The sequence below is a fragment of the Monodelphis domestica genome, chromosome 3, assembly GCF_027887165.1.
Source record: "Monodelphis domestica isolate mMonDom1 chromosome 3, mMonDom1.pri, whole genome shotgun sequence".
Lineage (NCBI taxonomy): Eukaryota > Metazoa > Chordata > Mammalia > Didelphimorphia > Didelphidae > Monodelphis > Monodelphis domestica.
The window spans coordinates 476,417,679-476,434,156 of NC_077229.1; the positions used below are offsets into that span (position 1 = coordinate 476,417,679).

At 37.7% G+C, this 16,478-nt stretch overlaps 1 protein-coding gene across 4 annotated transcripts in view; it reads left to right on the forward strand.

The window, feature by feature from the left end:
• Positions 1 to 16,478, forward strand: part of FAM81B (family with sequence similarity 81 member B) — a 178,126-nt gene that overhangs the window by 86,817 nt on the left and 74,831 nt on the right. For all 4 annotated transcript variants that reach the window (XR_008917898.1, XM_007487269.3, XM_007487270.3 and 1 more), the window contains exons 8-9: positions 10,694 to 10,829; positions 15,717 to 15,912. Coding sequence is in view for 3 of the 4 variants with exons in the window: in XM_007487269.3 (XP_007487331.1) it covers positions 10,694 to 10,829; positions 15,717 to 15,912 (332 nt within the window). In the remaining variant the exon portion in view is untranslated. The remainder of the gene's footprint in view (positions 1 to 10,693; positions 10,830 to 15,716; positions 15,913 to 16,478) is intronic.

Below are 16,478 nucleotides of genomic sequence, written 5' to 3' on the forward strand. Positions count from 1 at the left end.
GATTGTATTCAAATTCTCCTCCTTTCCTCTTAAAGACTATCTATGAATTTTTCTCTATCCCGTATCCCTGACATTCCTACACAAATAATAATCATTAGAGGATTTGGATCCAAGTTTTCAGACTCAAAAAACACAACAACAAACAAACCACAGGGTGGTTTATATCTGTATTCCCCCAGAAAAAAGGAAGGACCCAAATGCTCCCATTTTAAGATCTGTCATTTTATTCTTTTTCTTTAAAAATGGAAGATGCTTTAATTTTTTTTCTTGTTTTAAAATGTGAGCAGATACTATTTGTTACAGAGAAAATGAGTTTTCAACTATGGGCAAAACTTTATAATAAAAAAAGATAACATTCTTTTTTTTAATTTTTTAATTTTATAGTATTTTATTTGATCATTCCCATGCATTATTCATTAAAGACAAAGATCATTTTCTTTTCTTCCCCCCACCCCCCATAGCCGACGTGTGATTCCACTGAGTATCACATGTGTTCTTGCTTCAAACCCATTACCATGTTGTTAATATTTGCATTAAAGTGTTCGTTTAGAGCCTCTCCTCTGTCATGTCCCCTCAACTGCTGTAGTCAGGCAGTTGCTTTTCCTCGGTGTTTCTACTCCCACAGTTTGTCCTTTGCTTATGGATAGTGTTTTTTCTCCTAGATCCCTGCAGATTGTTCAGGGACATTACACTGCCACTAATGGAGAAGTCCATTATGTTCGATTATACCACAGTGTATTAGTTTCTGTGTACAATGTTCTCCTGGTTCTGCTCCTCTCGCTCTGTATCACTTCCTGGAGGCCGTTCCAGTCTCCATGGAATTCCTCCACTTTATTATTCCTTTTAGCGCAATAGTATTCCATCACCAACATATACCACAATTTGCTCAGCCATTCCCCAATTGATGGGCATCCCCTCGTTTTCCAGTTTTTGGCCACCACAAAGAGCGCAGCTATGAATATTTTTGTACAAGTCTTTTTGTCCATTATCTCTTTGGGGTACAGACCCAGCAGTGCTATGGCTGGATCAAAGGGGAGACATTCTTTTATTGCCCTTTGTGCATAGTTCCAAATTGCGCTCCAGAATGGTTGGATCAGTTCCCAACTCCACCAGCAATGAATTAATGTCCCTACTTTGCCACATCCCCTCCAGCATTCATTACTTTCTGTGGCTGTCATGTTAGCTAATCTGCTAGGTGTGAGGTGATACCTCAGAGTTGTTTTGATTTGCATCTCTCTGATTATAAGAGATTTAGAACACTTCTTCATGTGCTTATTAATAGTTTTGATTTCTTTATCTGAAAACTGCCTATCCATGTCCCTTGCCCATTTATCAATTGGCGAATGGCTTGATTTTTTGTACAATTGATTTAGCTCTTTATAAATTTGAGTAATTAAACCTTTGTCAGAGGTTTTTATGAAGATTTTTTCCCAATTCGTTGTTTTCCTTCTGATTTTAGTTACATTGGTTTTGTTTGTACAAAAGCCTTTTAATTTGATGTAGTCGAAATTATTTATTTTACATTTTGTGATTCTTTCTGTCTTGCTTGGTTTTAAAGTCTTTCCCCTCCCAAAGGTCTGACATGTATACTATTCTGTGTTTATCCAATTTACTTATGGTTTCCTTCTTTATGTTTAAGTCACTCACCCATTTTGAATTTATCTTGGTGTAGGGTGTGAGGTGTTGATCAATTCCTAATCTCTCCCACACTGTCTTCCAATTTTCCCAGCAGTTTTTATCGAATAGTGGATTTTTGTCCCAAAACCTGGGATCTTTGGGTTTATCGTATACTGTCTTGCTGAGGTCACTTTCCCCCAGTCTATTGCACTGATCCTCCTTTCTGTCTCTTAGCCAGTACCAAATTGTTTTGATGACTGCTGCTTTGTAATATAGTTTGAGGTCTGGGACTGCAAGGCCCCCCTCGTTTGTGTTTTTTTTTTTTCATTATTTCCCTGGATATCCTTGATCTTTTGTTATTCCAAATGAACTTTGTTATGGTTTTTTCTAAATCAGTAAAGAAATTTTTTGGGAGTTCCATGGGTATAGCACTAAATAGATAAATAAGTTTGGGTAGGATGGTCATTTTTATCATATTGGCTCGTCCTATCCATGAGCAGTTAATGTTTTTCCAATTGCTCAAGTCTAGTTTTAGTTGTGTGGCGAGTGTTTTGTAGTTATGTTCATACTGTGTTTGTCTCGGGAGATAGATTCCTAGTTATTTTATTTTGTCTAAGGTGATTTTGAATGGGATTTCTCTTTCTAGTTTTTGCTGCTGAGCTGTGTTGGAGATATATAGAAAAGCTGATGACTTATGTGGGTTTATTTTGTATCCTGCAACTTTGCTAAAGTTGTTGATTATTTCAATTAGCTTTTTGGTTGAATCTCTTGGATTCTTTAAGTAGACCATCATGTCATCTGCAAAGAGTGATAACTTGGTCTCCTCCTTGATTATTTTGATGCCTTCAATTTCTTTTTCTTCTCTAATTGCTACTGCTAGTGTTTCTAGTACAAGGTCAAATAATAGAGGTGATAATGGGCATCCTTGTTTCACTCCTGATCTTATTGGGAATGCATCTAGTTTACCCCCATTGCAGATGATATTAGCTGATGGTTTTAGATATATACTGTTTATTATTTTTAGGAACGACCCTTCTATTCTTATGCTTTCTAGTGTTTTTAATAGGAATGGGTATTGTATTATCAAAGGCTTTTTCTGCATCTATTGAGATAATCATGTGGTCCTTGTTGGTTTGATTATTAATGTGGTCAATTATGTGGATGGTTTTCCTAATGTTGAACCAGCCCTGCATCCCTGGTATAAATCCTACTTGATCATGGTGGATGACCCTTCTGATCACTTGCTGGAGTCTTTTTGCTAGTATCCTATTTAAGATTTTTGCATCTATATTCATTAGGGAGATTGGTCTATAGTTTTCTTTCTCTGTTTTTGACCTGCCTGGTTTTGGAATCAGTACCATGTTTGTGTCATAAAAGGAGTTTGGTAGAACTCCCTCCTTGCTTATTATGTCAAATAGTTTGTATAGTATTGGGATTAACTGTTCTCTGAATGTTTGATAGAATTCACTGGTGAATCCATCAGGCCCTGGGGATTTTTTCTTAGGAAGTTCTTTGATGGCCTGTTGGATTTCATTTTCTGATATGGGATTATTTAAGAATTCTATTTCTTCTTCTGTTAGTCTAGGCAGTTTGTATTTTTGAATATATTCATCCATATCACTTAAATTGGTATTAATTGCCATGTAATTGGGCAAAGTAATTTTTAATGATTGCCTTAATTTCCTCTTCATCAGAGGTGATGTCCCCCTTTTCATCTTTGATGCTGTTAATTTGCTTTTCTTCCTTCCTTTTTTAAATTAGATTGACCAGTACTTTGTCTAGTTTGTTTGTTTGTTCAAAGTACCAGCTTCTAGTCTTATTTATTAAATCAATAGTTCTATCACTTTTGATTTTATTAATTTCTCCCTTAATTTTTAGGATTTCTAGTTTGGTTTTCTGCTGAGGGTTTTTAATTTGGTCACTTTCGAGTTTTTTTATTTGCATTTCCAATTGATTGATCTCTGCTCTCCCTAGTTTGTTAATATATGCACTCAGGGATATGAATTTACCTCTGATTACCGCTTTGGCTGCATCCCAAAAGGTTTGAAAGGATGTCTTACCATTGTCATTTTCCTCAATGAAATTATTAATTGTTTCTATGATTTCTTCTCTAAATGATTTTGGAGTATCATATTGTTTAGTTTCCAATTAGTTTTTGATTTAGTTCTCCATGTACCATTACTGATCGTTATTTTTATTGCCTTGTGGTCTGAAAAGGCTGCATTTATTATTTCTGCTTTTCTGCATTTGTGTGCCATGTTTCTGTGACCTAATGTATGGTCAATCTTTGTGAATGTGCCATGTGGTGCTGAGAAGAAGGTGTATTCCTTTTTATCCCTATTTATTTTTCTCCATATGTCTATTAATTCTAATTTTTCTAAGATTTCATTCACTTCTTTTACCTCTTATTTATTTTTTGATTTGATTTATCTAAATTTGATAATGGTTGGTTCAAGTCTCCCACTAATATGGTTTTACTGTCTATTTCTTCCTTCAATTCTCCTAGTTTCTCCATTAGAAATTTGGGTGCTATATTATTTGGTGCATACATGTTGATTAGTGATATTTCCTCATTATCTAAAGTCCCTTTTAACAAAATATAATTACCTTCCCTATCCCTTTTGATCAGGTCTATTTTTGCTTTGGCTTTATCAGATATCATGATTGCCACTCCTGCCTTCTTTCTGTCAGTTGAGGCCCAGAAGGCCTTACTCCATCCTTTAATTCTGACCTTGTGGGTGTCTACCCACCTCATGTGTGTTTCTTGGAGACAACATATGGTAGGGTGGATTCTAATCCATTCTTCTATTCATCTACGTTTTATGGGTGAGTTCATCCCATTCACGTTCAACGTTATGATTGTCATTTGTGGACTCCCTGGCATTTTGATATCCTTCCCTAATTCTAACCTTTCTTCTTCAGCTCTACCTTTTAGTCCAGTGATTTATTTTAAATCCGTCCCCCTTGTACTTCCCTTTCTGCCCCCCTCCCTTCTTATTCCCTCCTTTATTTTCCCCTCTAGTCTTTTTAAAATTCCCCCCGACCCTCTCCCTCCCTTGTACTGCTTCCCTCCCCACCAGTCTGTTTTTTACCCTTCTATTCCCCTATAGGGCACAAATCTGTTCTCTTCCCCAATGGATTGGATTGTTCTTCCCTCTTTGGGTCAGTTTCAAAGTACGTAAGAGTTGAGTATTTCCTATCTCCAACCTCTTTACCCTTCCAGTGTATCGATGTTCTCCCCCCTCCCGCCATGAACTTCTTTGTGACATATAAATTTACCCCCATTTGTTTCTTTTCCCATTCCTTTTAGTCGTAACCTCTTTTCTTTTTTAGCTTTAGTCATGTATATATATATATATATATATGCACATGTATATGTATTTATGCATGCATATATCTATATACCTATTTATGTCTTGTCCTTTCATCCTATACAGTTTGTCACTGTTCCCTCTGAGTGTAGTTCTTCTAGCTGCTTAGGTGATAGCAACAGTTTTTAAGAGTTGCCAATGACCTCTTTTCTTATAGGGATACATATCATTTTAACTTATTGAGTCTCTTAAAAAACATTTTTTGTTCTTGTTGTTTTTCCCTTCTTTTTTAATTACCTTTTGATGATTCTCTTGAATTCTGTGGTTGGACTTCAAATTTTCTGTTCAGTTCTGGTCTTTTATTTATGAATGCTTGGAACTCTTCTGTTGTGTTAAATGACCATACTTTCCCCTGTAAGAATATAGTCAGTTTTGATGGGTATTTTATTCTTGGTTGTAGACCTAGTTCCCTTGCTTTCCGGAATATCGTATTCCATGCCTTTCAGTCCTTCAGTGTGGATGCAGACAGATCCTGTGTTATCCTCACCGTGTTTCCATGGTATCTGAATGGCTTCTTCTTGGCAGCTTGTAATACCTGTTATTTCATCTGATTGTTTTTGAATTTGGCTATAACATTTCTTGGTGTTGTCCGTTCGGGATTAAATACAAGGGATTCTTTCAATCTCCACTTTCCCCTCTTGTTCTAGGATCTCGGGACAGTTTTCCTGGATAATTTCCTCTAGTATTATGTCCAGGCTTTTTCTTTTGTCGTGGTCTTCTGGTAGTCCAATTATTCTTAAATTGTCTCTTCTTGAATGATTTTCTAAATTGTCTGTTTTGTGAATGAGATGCTTCACATTTTCCTCAATTTTTTTCATTCTTTTTGTTTTGTTTTATAGTGTCCTGCTGCCTTGTGAGGTCACTTGATTCTAGTTGTTTTACTCTGGTTCTTAATGATTGGATTTCATCTCTGGCTTTTTGGTCATCTTTTTCCTTCTGGTCTGATTTTCTTTGAAGATTGTCTTTCATCCTCTTTATCTCGTCTTTCATCTCCTTTGCCTCATCTTTCATCTCCTTTGCCTCATTTTCCAGCTGGATGATTTTGGCTTTCAGGACACTATTTTCTTGTTTTAGTTCAAGTGCCTCTGTTTCCAGATGACTTATCTTAATTTTTAAGTTCTTTTCCCAATTGTCTTCAGCCTCTCTTAGTTGTGTTTTGAGTTCTTCCACAGCCTGTATCCAATTCGCTGGGATTTCTGGTTTACCATTTGCTGATCTCTCCCCCTCTGTTCCATTTGGTGAGTAGTAGCTGTCTATTGTAGTTTCTTTCTTCTGTTTCTGTCGTTTGTTCAAATTCACCCCTTCTTTCCTCCCCGTATTTGTCTGTGCTCTTGTTCCTCTCATTTTTTTGGTTTTTGGGGACTTCTATCAGTCTCCCCTCTTGGAGCTTTAACAGAGGATCTCTTGGTGTAATCTCTGGGGGATGGTTGTTGGGGGTTTGAGCTTTCCTGTCCTCTGGAGGCTTTTGATTGGCTTAAAGTCCAGCAGTCAATGAGGATGGATGGGGAGCCTGGGCTTCCCTGTGTTCTGGAGAATTTTGATGGGATTGAGTTCAGCTTAGTTGGGCTCGGTTTACTCTGAGTTTTAAACTTCCTGGACGTCTGGAGCAGATATGGAGGATCTCCAAAGCTCTGGCCTGGCTGCCAGGTCTATGCTCCTTCTAGGCTGCCATCTTGACTTCGCCTCTTGGTTTCTGTTTTTTCCGAAGACCCTGCTCTCTAAGGTGGGAGATGCTGGCCTCTCTGGGCTCTGAGGGCTCCTGATGGGATTAGGTTCACCTGGTTTGGGCCAAATGAGCCCTGATGCAATAAGCCTCCTCTTCCACAGTCTGTGTTGAATGCCTGGAGACTGGCCCGGGTTGTTTTCAAGGTAAGCCCTTCACTAGCCCTGAGGTTTTTGTTCTTTCAGAAGCTCTGAGGGCTCTTGATGGAATTAGGTTCAGGTGGTGTGGGCCGAATGATCCCCGAGCCAAAAATAGGAAGAAAAAAAAAGCAGCAACCTCCTCTTCCACAGTCTGTGTTTAATGCCCAGAAACTGGCCCGGGTTACTTTCATGGTAACGTCTTCGGAGCAACCCCTTTGCCAGCCCTGAGTTTTCTGTCCTTTCAGTAGCTCTGAGGGATCCTGATGGGATTGGGTTCAGCTGGTGCCCTAAAGCTGGGACCTCCCTGGAGACTCAGATGGAAGGACGCAGCCAGGGGGCTACCGGCTTCCCCCTTCTCTCTATGTTTCCCTGCCGTCTGTGTTGGGCGCCCTGGAGACTGGCTCAGGTTGCTTTCAAGGTGAGTCCTCAGAGCCCTGAGGTTCCCGCTGCTGCTGTGGGCTCAGCACTCTAGGTTGGGGGGATGGGTCCTGGGACCTTCTTTCTGTCTACCCCTTAGATCCGAGTGATCTAGGGTTCTGGCTTTTGGGGTGTGGTACCTTTTGATCCAGGTCCAGGAGGAGGTTTCCCCAGGTCTATCCTGTTGTTCAGCTTGAAATTTGGTGGCCTAGGAGCACTCTGTTTGCGATCGGTAAGGAAGGGTTTCTGAGGTCTGAACTTTCACTGCTTCCATGCCGCCATCTTGACCAGAAGTCAAGATTATTTCAACATTCTTTTTTTTTAACCTTTATCTAATAAAGAATATGGAAGTATGTTTTGTGTGATAATAAATATATAATCTATATTGAATTGCTTGTCAGCTTCAGGAAGGGGGAAGGAAGAAAGGAGGGAGACAACATGAACCATATAACTTTGGAAAACTTATGTGGAAATTTGTTATTAAAATAAAAATAAAATAAAATAAACCTTACTTTCTGTCTTAAAATCAGAACTGTACATTGGTTCCAAGGGAGAAGAGCAGTAAGGGTTTAGGCAATGTGGGGTAAGTGGCTTGCCCAGGGTCATATAGCTGGGAAGTATCTGGGGCTAGATTTGAACCTAGGACCTCCTATCTCTAGGCCGGGCTTTCAATCTACTGAGTCACCAACTGCCCCCAATAACATTCTTCTTTATTCCATTTTAATTCCAGAATTCCAGTAACTGACAATTTTTTTAGTTTTTTCCAGAAAATAATTCATTAAATACTCCCAAGAAGGGTGGCAGAGTAGTCTGAGCAAATTACTAACCAGGGATATTAACTGGAGTTAATAATGCCAGAGATCAGACAAGCCATGGGGAACTCAGAGGCAGCTAGCAGCCATCCTCATTTTCCAATTGTGGAAACTGAGGCTCAGAGAAGTCATTTTAAAATTGAGGAAATTGTTGTCTAACATCAGAGTAGTAAATGTTAGAGGCATCATTTGAACCCAGCATTTCTGTCTCCAAAGCCAGAACTCCTCCCCAAATATATAGTGGAAAGAGAACTGTGCTTGAAGTCAAGCGATAAATCCCACCTCCAGCTTTTAATACCTATGTGACCCTGGCAGACATGTCACTTAATATTTCTAAGTCTCAGTTTCTCTATTTATAAAGCCTGCTGGGAAAATAAAATAACATAATGTAACTACTTTGCAAACCTTAAAGCACTAAATAAATAGTCATTATAAATAACAATAACAATGAAGATGTATTTTCTAAACATGCTAAGAATGTCCTAAGCAATTTAAGACAATATCTATAAAGTTGAGGCTCACAATTAGACCTTTGTACTTCACATAATTTAGGTTTTATACCATTACATTGGCAGATTCTTTTGAGAACCACCCTAGCACTTTGTAAAATATAGTAAGAATATATTCAGTAACAAAACATGATGTGATTTGCCTACTAATAAAATAGCTCTAAATAGAATTTAAAAAATATTTGTGTTCAGCTAGTTGTTATTGGTAGATTATTCCAAGAAAACTTACTTGGCAGCTCCCAGAGATGATTCAGTATCCTTCCCTTTCTCTGCCTACCCCAATCTCTGAGCCATTACATGTACCATTTTCCCATTTTAGCATGCTATCCTGCTCGTCCCTTCTAAATGATGTCACATTTATGCCTTCAGAATCTCACCCAGGACTCTCGTCTTCTCTATATTGCCTTTCCAGATTTATCTTATGTGGTTCTAGTTATTCCAGTTGCTTTAAACTACTATTCTTTACCACATTTTTATCCTTCACAACTCTCTACTGAATACGTTTTACATTAATTTCTGGTGCTGTACTGACACTCAGTAAATCACTTAATCAATACCTTAGCTTCTTTATCTATAAGATAGATTGGATCTATCTTATTGGATAGATTTGGATAGATTGGATTGGATTGTAGTATTATTGGATAATACTACTACATGCCTACCAGGTTTGCTGTTAAAATCAAATAAGATAGCACATGGAAAGCTTTTGCATATTTTAAAGTCCAGTATAAATATTGTCTATTATTTAAATATGTCTATTATTATTTTATAGTTTATACCTATTTCTGTTTTGTTATTTAGTCTTGCTTGCCCAACACTTCACGATCCCATGGACCATAGCTCACCAGACCCTTCTAACTTCCCATATCTCTTAAAGTCTGTTCAGATTCATGTTGGTTGTTTCTATCTGTTGTTCACTATCTATTGATCTCATCCTTTACTGTCCCCTTTTCTTTTGGCCTTCCAAATTTCCCAACATCAGGGTTTTTCCCTATTAGTCCTGTCTTCTCATTATGTGACCACATTATTTAAGCTCTAGCTTCAGTATTTGACCTTCCAGTGAATAGTCTGAATTAATATCTATAAGTGCTGACCGATATGGTCTCCTTGCTGTCCAACTGTCCAATGGGCTCTCAAAAGTCTTCTCCACAATTCAAAAGCATTGATTCTGCTCTCACAGCCACAACTTTGACTATATGAACCTTTTTTGGCAAGATGATGTCTCTGCTTTTTAGTATACTGTCCAAAACTTGCCATAACTTTCTTTCCAAAGAGCAAGTATCTTTTCATTTCATAGCTGCAGTCACAATCCCACAGGATCATTGCCCCAAGAATATAAAATCTGACGCTGTTTCTATTTCTTCTTTCTCTATTTTCCAGGAAATTATGGGACCTCCTTGCCAAGACCTTAGGTTTTTTTATGTTAGGGGTTTTTGTTGTTGTTGTTTAATAAAACCCTTACTTTCTATCTTGGAATCAATTGATTCCAAGGCAGAAGAGTAGTAAGGGCTAGGCAATGGGGGTTAAGTGACTTGCCCAGGGTTACACAGCTGGGAAGTGTCTGAGGCCAGATTTGAACCTAGGAGCTCCCGTCTCTAGGCCTGGCTCTCAATCCACTGAGCTATCCAGCTTCCCCCTTTATATTAAGTTCTGAACCAGCTTTTAAATTCTCTTTCACCATCATTGAGGTTTCTTAAACCTTCTTCACTTTCCACCAACAGAGTGGTTTCATCTGCATATCTGAGATCATTGATATTTCTCCCAGCAACCTTGTTCCATGATAATTAGCTATCGTTAAAATTTTTTGATGTATGAGTACTAGAGTTAAGGCAAGGGAGAACAGCCTGAGGTGAGAAAATTGTCTAACCATTGGAACCACAAACAATTTGAGGACAGAGACAAATTTGCCTCTTCCTTTGTCATTCCCCACAGGGGTTAGTAAAAATTTTTTCTCAATAAATATATCATTTGAAGACTACACTTAAACAGGTTCTTCAAGCTGAAATGACAGCAAGCTTTTTCAACAGAGTAAAACTTCAGTTTTGTTAACTTCCTATTTTTAATGTCAATAATTTTAAAAAATCAATACCCTTCTTACCCTTAGATTAAATACACTTGCAAATGAGCTCCGTGAACAAGTTGAGAACCAACAGAAGTGGATAGAAAATCAGCTTATGAAATCTGAAAAACAACAGTTCTATCATATAAACCAATTTCTCAGCACCATAAATGAGAAAATGGTAAGCAGTTTTGTGTGAGGCAAGTCCTAGAACAAAATTCTAGAAAGCTCAAAATGTACAATGGAGTTATTGGGAAATTGGCAACAGCCTTTGTTCTTTATGGCATCATGAAAGCTATTCATCTTATGTACTGGGGGAATGACCTGAGGACAACCTCTGAGGCCAGTCAAGAACTCTTCATGCTGCTGGTCCATGATGAAGTGTTTGATGAACTTGCTTCTGGAAGAGTGTAGGGCTGTTTCGTTGATGGGCTCTGCTCCTTAATTCAGAGCAGGTACAGATATGCTGTGATTGTTTTCTGTTCATTTATTGAGTGGTGATTTTGATTGGTTGCTAAGCCAGAACAGAATATGCCTGGAAAAGGTACTAACTGACCAAATGAAGCTCTTTCTTTCCTGATGTACATCAATTAAGCTTACCAGTTGGAAGAGTTCTTTCAGCTCATAAGTGAAAAAGAGCTGGAGATGGGCAGACTGGGCTATGACCTTGTTATCTTCAAAAGATTGGAAGAGCCACCAAAGGTCCAATGACTAGAATCTATACCAAAAATTGACAGTAGCCAAGCCTTGTAAGATATCTCACCAGTCTAGCAGTTGATCAACCCTGGAGCCATGATGCTAAATCCTGTTGCAAATTAATGACATTCACCAGTTATGCAATACTGGGAAATGAACTTGGTGGGATGAATGTTGGAGCCCACTTTTCTCTGGCTACTGAGTCCCCTGGCTCTTCTAAACTCATAGCCCAGTTCATTCCATCCCAAACACTCACTCATTCACTAAAGATTGATCAATCATCAATCAATCATCAGAAATGTATTAAGTAAATAGTATACACTTGACAGGCCATCTAGGTTGCACAGTTTATAGAATGTCAGTCCTGAAGTCAGGGAGACTCCTCTTCCTGAGTTCAAATCTGGCCTCAGACACTTAGTAGCTGTATAACCCTTGGCAAGTCACTTAATTCTGTTTGCCTTAGTTTCCTCATCTGTAAAATGAACTGGAGAAGTAAATGACAAACTACTCCAGTATCTTCACCAAGAAAACCCCAAATGGAGTCATGAAGAGTTGGATACAACTGAACACAGATATGTGCCAGACAGGAACAGACACTTAGAGGAAAAGAAAGAAAAAGAATCCCACAGGGTTACTAGGCAAGGACCCATGTGCCTTCTAGAAGGAAATAGAATGCTCAGTTTGGCCAGTTGGCATCTTTTGTATGCATACTCAGTCTTAACCAATCAAGAGGTTTTTCACCACTCATTAAGTGAATCAAAAGCAATGGCAGGATGCCATCTCATGCTGTAAACTGGGGAGCAGAGCCAAATTGTAAACTTCAGAAACAATTGCACCAAACTCCCTACATGGGTTGGCTACTATGATTCCCTCTGCCCCTGAAAATGGTGCCCTCACTGGCAAGTCCCCACATTACACTTATAGACTAGAAATCTTGGATTGTGTCCTCAATAAAATGTTAGGTCAAATATGTTGTCTCCTAGACAATACCTACTTTTCTAATGAAGAGACCTTCTTATTATAGCAAGGGACTAACGTAATGTCCAGAGGTCTCCCATTGAAATGAATAAATAAAAATATCATGCTTAAATATGAATGTTTGCTAGTGATATCCCATTCCAGACTGTATTTGGATGGGAAAGGCAGTAAGACAAAGGAAGAGGTTGGTAGGGGAAAACTGGACTTGTGTATGGAAATTAGAAAAATGGATAAATATTGCTTACTACTTGAGGCTTTTCCTGACCCCCCCAACTTCAAGTCCCTGAACCCCTACTCAGTAATGACATTTACTTGTATTTTATATTCTGGTATCCCTCCATCCCATATAAGACCTTTGAGGGCAAGGGCTTTTTCATTTCTGTCTTTAAATTTCCAATGCCGAGTACATTGCCTTGTATATAATAAGCTATTAATTAATGCTTGTTCTTTGCTTTTAAAGACTATCTGAACCACAATGATACCAGAAAGATTTCTGTTCCAGTCATATCAAAGTTTTATAAAACAAACTATAAGCCCTTGCTTCCAGGTTAGGACTTTCCCAAAACTTTCTTACTCATCTGAACTTCAGATTTGTTGACTCTATGAACTCTGGCTAGACTCCACAATTCTGTTTTCCATTCAAATATTATCCTTTTTCCTCAGGAGAAGGCTCACCTTTATGTCCTATTAATTGACTTTAATCAACTACATCATCACTCCAAGATGGGGATTAGAGCAGAAAAGATTAGAATCTCATGGAGATTGGAGACATTTAAACATTCCAAAGTCCATCAACAGATCATACAAAAAGTATTGTATGGGATAGCAAGGTAATTCAGTGAATACAGAGCCAGAGATAGAGATAGGGCCTCCTAGGTTCAAATCTAGCCTCAAATACTTCCTAGTATATGACTCTGGGCAAGTCACTAAACTTCAATTGTCTAACCTTGGAACTGCCTTGGAGCCAATACTTAGTAATGATCCTAAGACAGAAGGTAAGATTTTTTTTATTACACAGCACACTTCACTGATTTTGAATGTTAACCTAATATGTATCTCTGATATTTCCTTTTCCTTCAGGATAGCAAATTAACTGCTGATCCACCTTGGGGAAAGGGCTAATAACCCCCTATTTCCACAACTCCCCCCCATCTGTCTCTCCAAAAAAAGGAAATTTGCCCTCTTTTCCTAAAAAATAGTTTTAGTGGGATACAGTTCAGTTCTCAACTATAAATCATTTCATATCATCTGGAACTTTTCTTGTGATGAGAAATTCCCCTTTTGGTTTTGGTGCTGATGAAAGCATTATTAGAATTAACTCCAAGGTCCAAAAATGTGAGCTATGAGAAGCTAGGAAAATGAAACATAGCCTTCATCTAAATTAAAATACTTTGAAAAGATTCATTTTTATCTTCCTTTAAGTTTTTTTAAAGCCCTGTATTCTTTGGCAATAGCTGGATCATAATACATAAGCTAAGAAACTAGAAAGAGGCTTTTGATATCATAGACAAAGGAATATATTATTGAGTTGGGTTGGCCCAAACATTTGCCCTGTGTTTGGTATGCAACACTGAATTTTTTTTAATTTGTTTTCTGTTTGATTTAAAACCTTTTGATTGCCCAAAGTTACACAACTAGGAAATATGAGGTTAGATTTGAACTGAGGTCCTCCTGAATTAATGCTTTCTATTCATAACACTACCCCTAATTCATCATTTTTTACAATATAAATACGTAAATTCTCTAAACATTGAGCACCTACTAGCACTGAAATGTTTAAATGGTGGTGACAATGATAAATTTAATAAAAGAACAGAGCTAGAAAGATCCTAAAGGGTCATTAATCTCAATATTAATAATAGTTTTAACCTCAATATTAAATCACAAGACTGTCTTAAACTTTACTTAATTGAAGCAGTTCTTTTTCTTCTTTATAATATTATCCCATCATAGAGATTTCATGATGTTACTAAGCAATGGTAATGGTGGTAATACTTATACCATATTGCTAAGAGAATTCAAGACTCACTGAATAGTCTTATTCTTCTTTTGTAGCTCCTATGACAAATAGGCTAACCTAATTAGCAAGACCCCAAAGTCTTAATTGGGTGCCAGGATTTAGGACTGAAAAATGACCCTTATAGTTCGTCTTTGCTCTTTTCATTTTACAAATGAGAAACTGAGGCCAAAAGGTGACTTGCCCAAGATCACATAGGAACAATTATCACAATCAGAATCTGAACTTGCAATTGTTCTTTATGGGGTAGCTAGGTAGTATGTGGACTCCATGTCTGGAGTCAGGCTGACCTGAGTTCAAATTCATCTCTGACATTTACTAGCTTTATAACTCTTGGCAAGTCACTTAACCTCTGTTTGCCTCTGTTTATTCATATGTAAAATGGGGATAGCAATAGGACCCACCTCCCCAGGTTACTGTGGGTATTAAATGAGATAACAAATTTAAATGCTTAATACATAGACTATATAAATGTTATTCAGTCATTTCAATCATGTCTGACTCTTTGTGACCCTATTTGAGGTTTTCTTGGCAAAGAGACTGGAGTGGTATGCCATTTCCTTCTCCAGCTCATTTTACAGATGAGAAAACTGAGGTCAACAGGGTTAGGTGAGTTTCCCAGAGTCATGCAGCTAGTAAGTGTCTAAGACTGGGTTTGAAATTAGATCTTCCTGACTCCAAGCTTAGTGTTTTATCCACAGTTCCACCACCTGCCTCATATAAATGCTAGCAATTCTCATGATTACTTGTTAATTCTTTCTATTATTCTTTCTGAATGCTATGCTGCTTTTGTCCCCTTCCAACAAATTACAGGGGAAGTGGAGAGAGCATTTTCTCCTCTCATCAGATGAACTTTGAGTTATCTGAACTCGTTCTGGACATCCTTTCTAGCTATGGGGAGAAAAGAGCTGGGACTCTAATTACTTGTCTGTGGTTTAGCTATGCCTACAGATACAGAGAGCAATAACAAAGAGACTTTACAAGAGTCTCCATTACTTTGTCAACCACTTTAAGAAAAAGTGTGGTTCATTCAATCTCCAAATCCCAGTTGCACTTGGGAAGAATCTTCATTATTCTCTTTTGGTACAGGTAGTAAATATTCAGGAAAAATGAGTCATCCTCTTACTACTTTCCTCCCAGCACTGTTGTGAGAATCAAATGAGATAATATTCGTAAAACGCTTTGCAAATCTTAAAGCACTATATAAATGCTGACAATCATTATTGAATAATTCCTAAGGCAAAAGGAGTTGGTTGGAATAATGCTTATATCCAAAAATTGAAAACAGTGAGCAAATTTTGCACAGTTTCTATGCTGGAATACAGTTTTCTTGGGGGACGTTTGGTTTTTTGCTTGTTTTGATGTGTCTTTTAATAGGAAGAAACAAAAAACAATCTGGAAAGCAAAGTGAATGACCTAATAACAAAATCAGAAAAGTTACTAAGCCCGGAGAGATTTCAAATGGAATTGAATAAAGTGAAGTTCGCAGAAAACAAGCTGTATAAAAAGATAAATCGAATAGAGAAGCAGATATGGGAAGAGCTGAACAAAATCCAAAATGACTACCAATCAGGTGAGCATTAACTTATCCATTAATTGAAAATATCTCCCTCTATCTAGACCCAGACAACACATTCATTAGAGTACAGCCTCAAGGCATTTTCTTTATTTTTGTAAAATGATCAGTTATTGATTATTCAGTCATAAAGGGCATTTTTATTGATCAAACTTTTTAAAACTCTACAACTTAACTTTTTAAAAAATTAGTAACTAAACTTAAAATTTCAAACTTAAACAATGAAACATAAAACACCAATTTTTAAAGACATTAAAGGAACCCTGGACCCCTCTCAGGACTTCTAGTTCTATCTACTTCAATCACAGAAATGTTCCCTATCTTCAATTAACTTTTTTTTTTTTTTAACTTTCCATCTTTGAGTCAATGCTATGTATTGGTTCCAGGGCAGAACAGTGGTAAGAGCTAGGCAATGGGGATTAGGTGAGTCACCCAGGGTCACGCAACTAGGAAGTATCTGAGTCCAGATTTGAACCCAGAAACTCCCATTTCTAGGCCTGGTTCTCAGTCCACTGAACCACCTTGATGTCCTCAGATAACTGCTTTTCAAAAATGATTTCCTC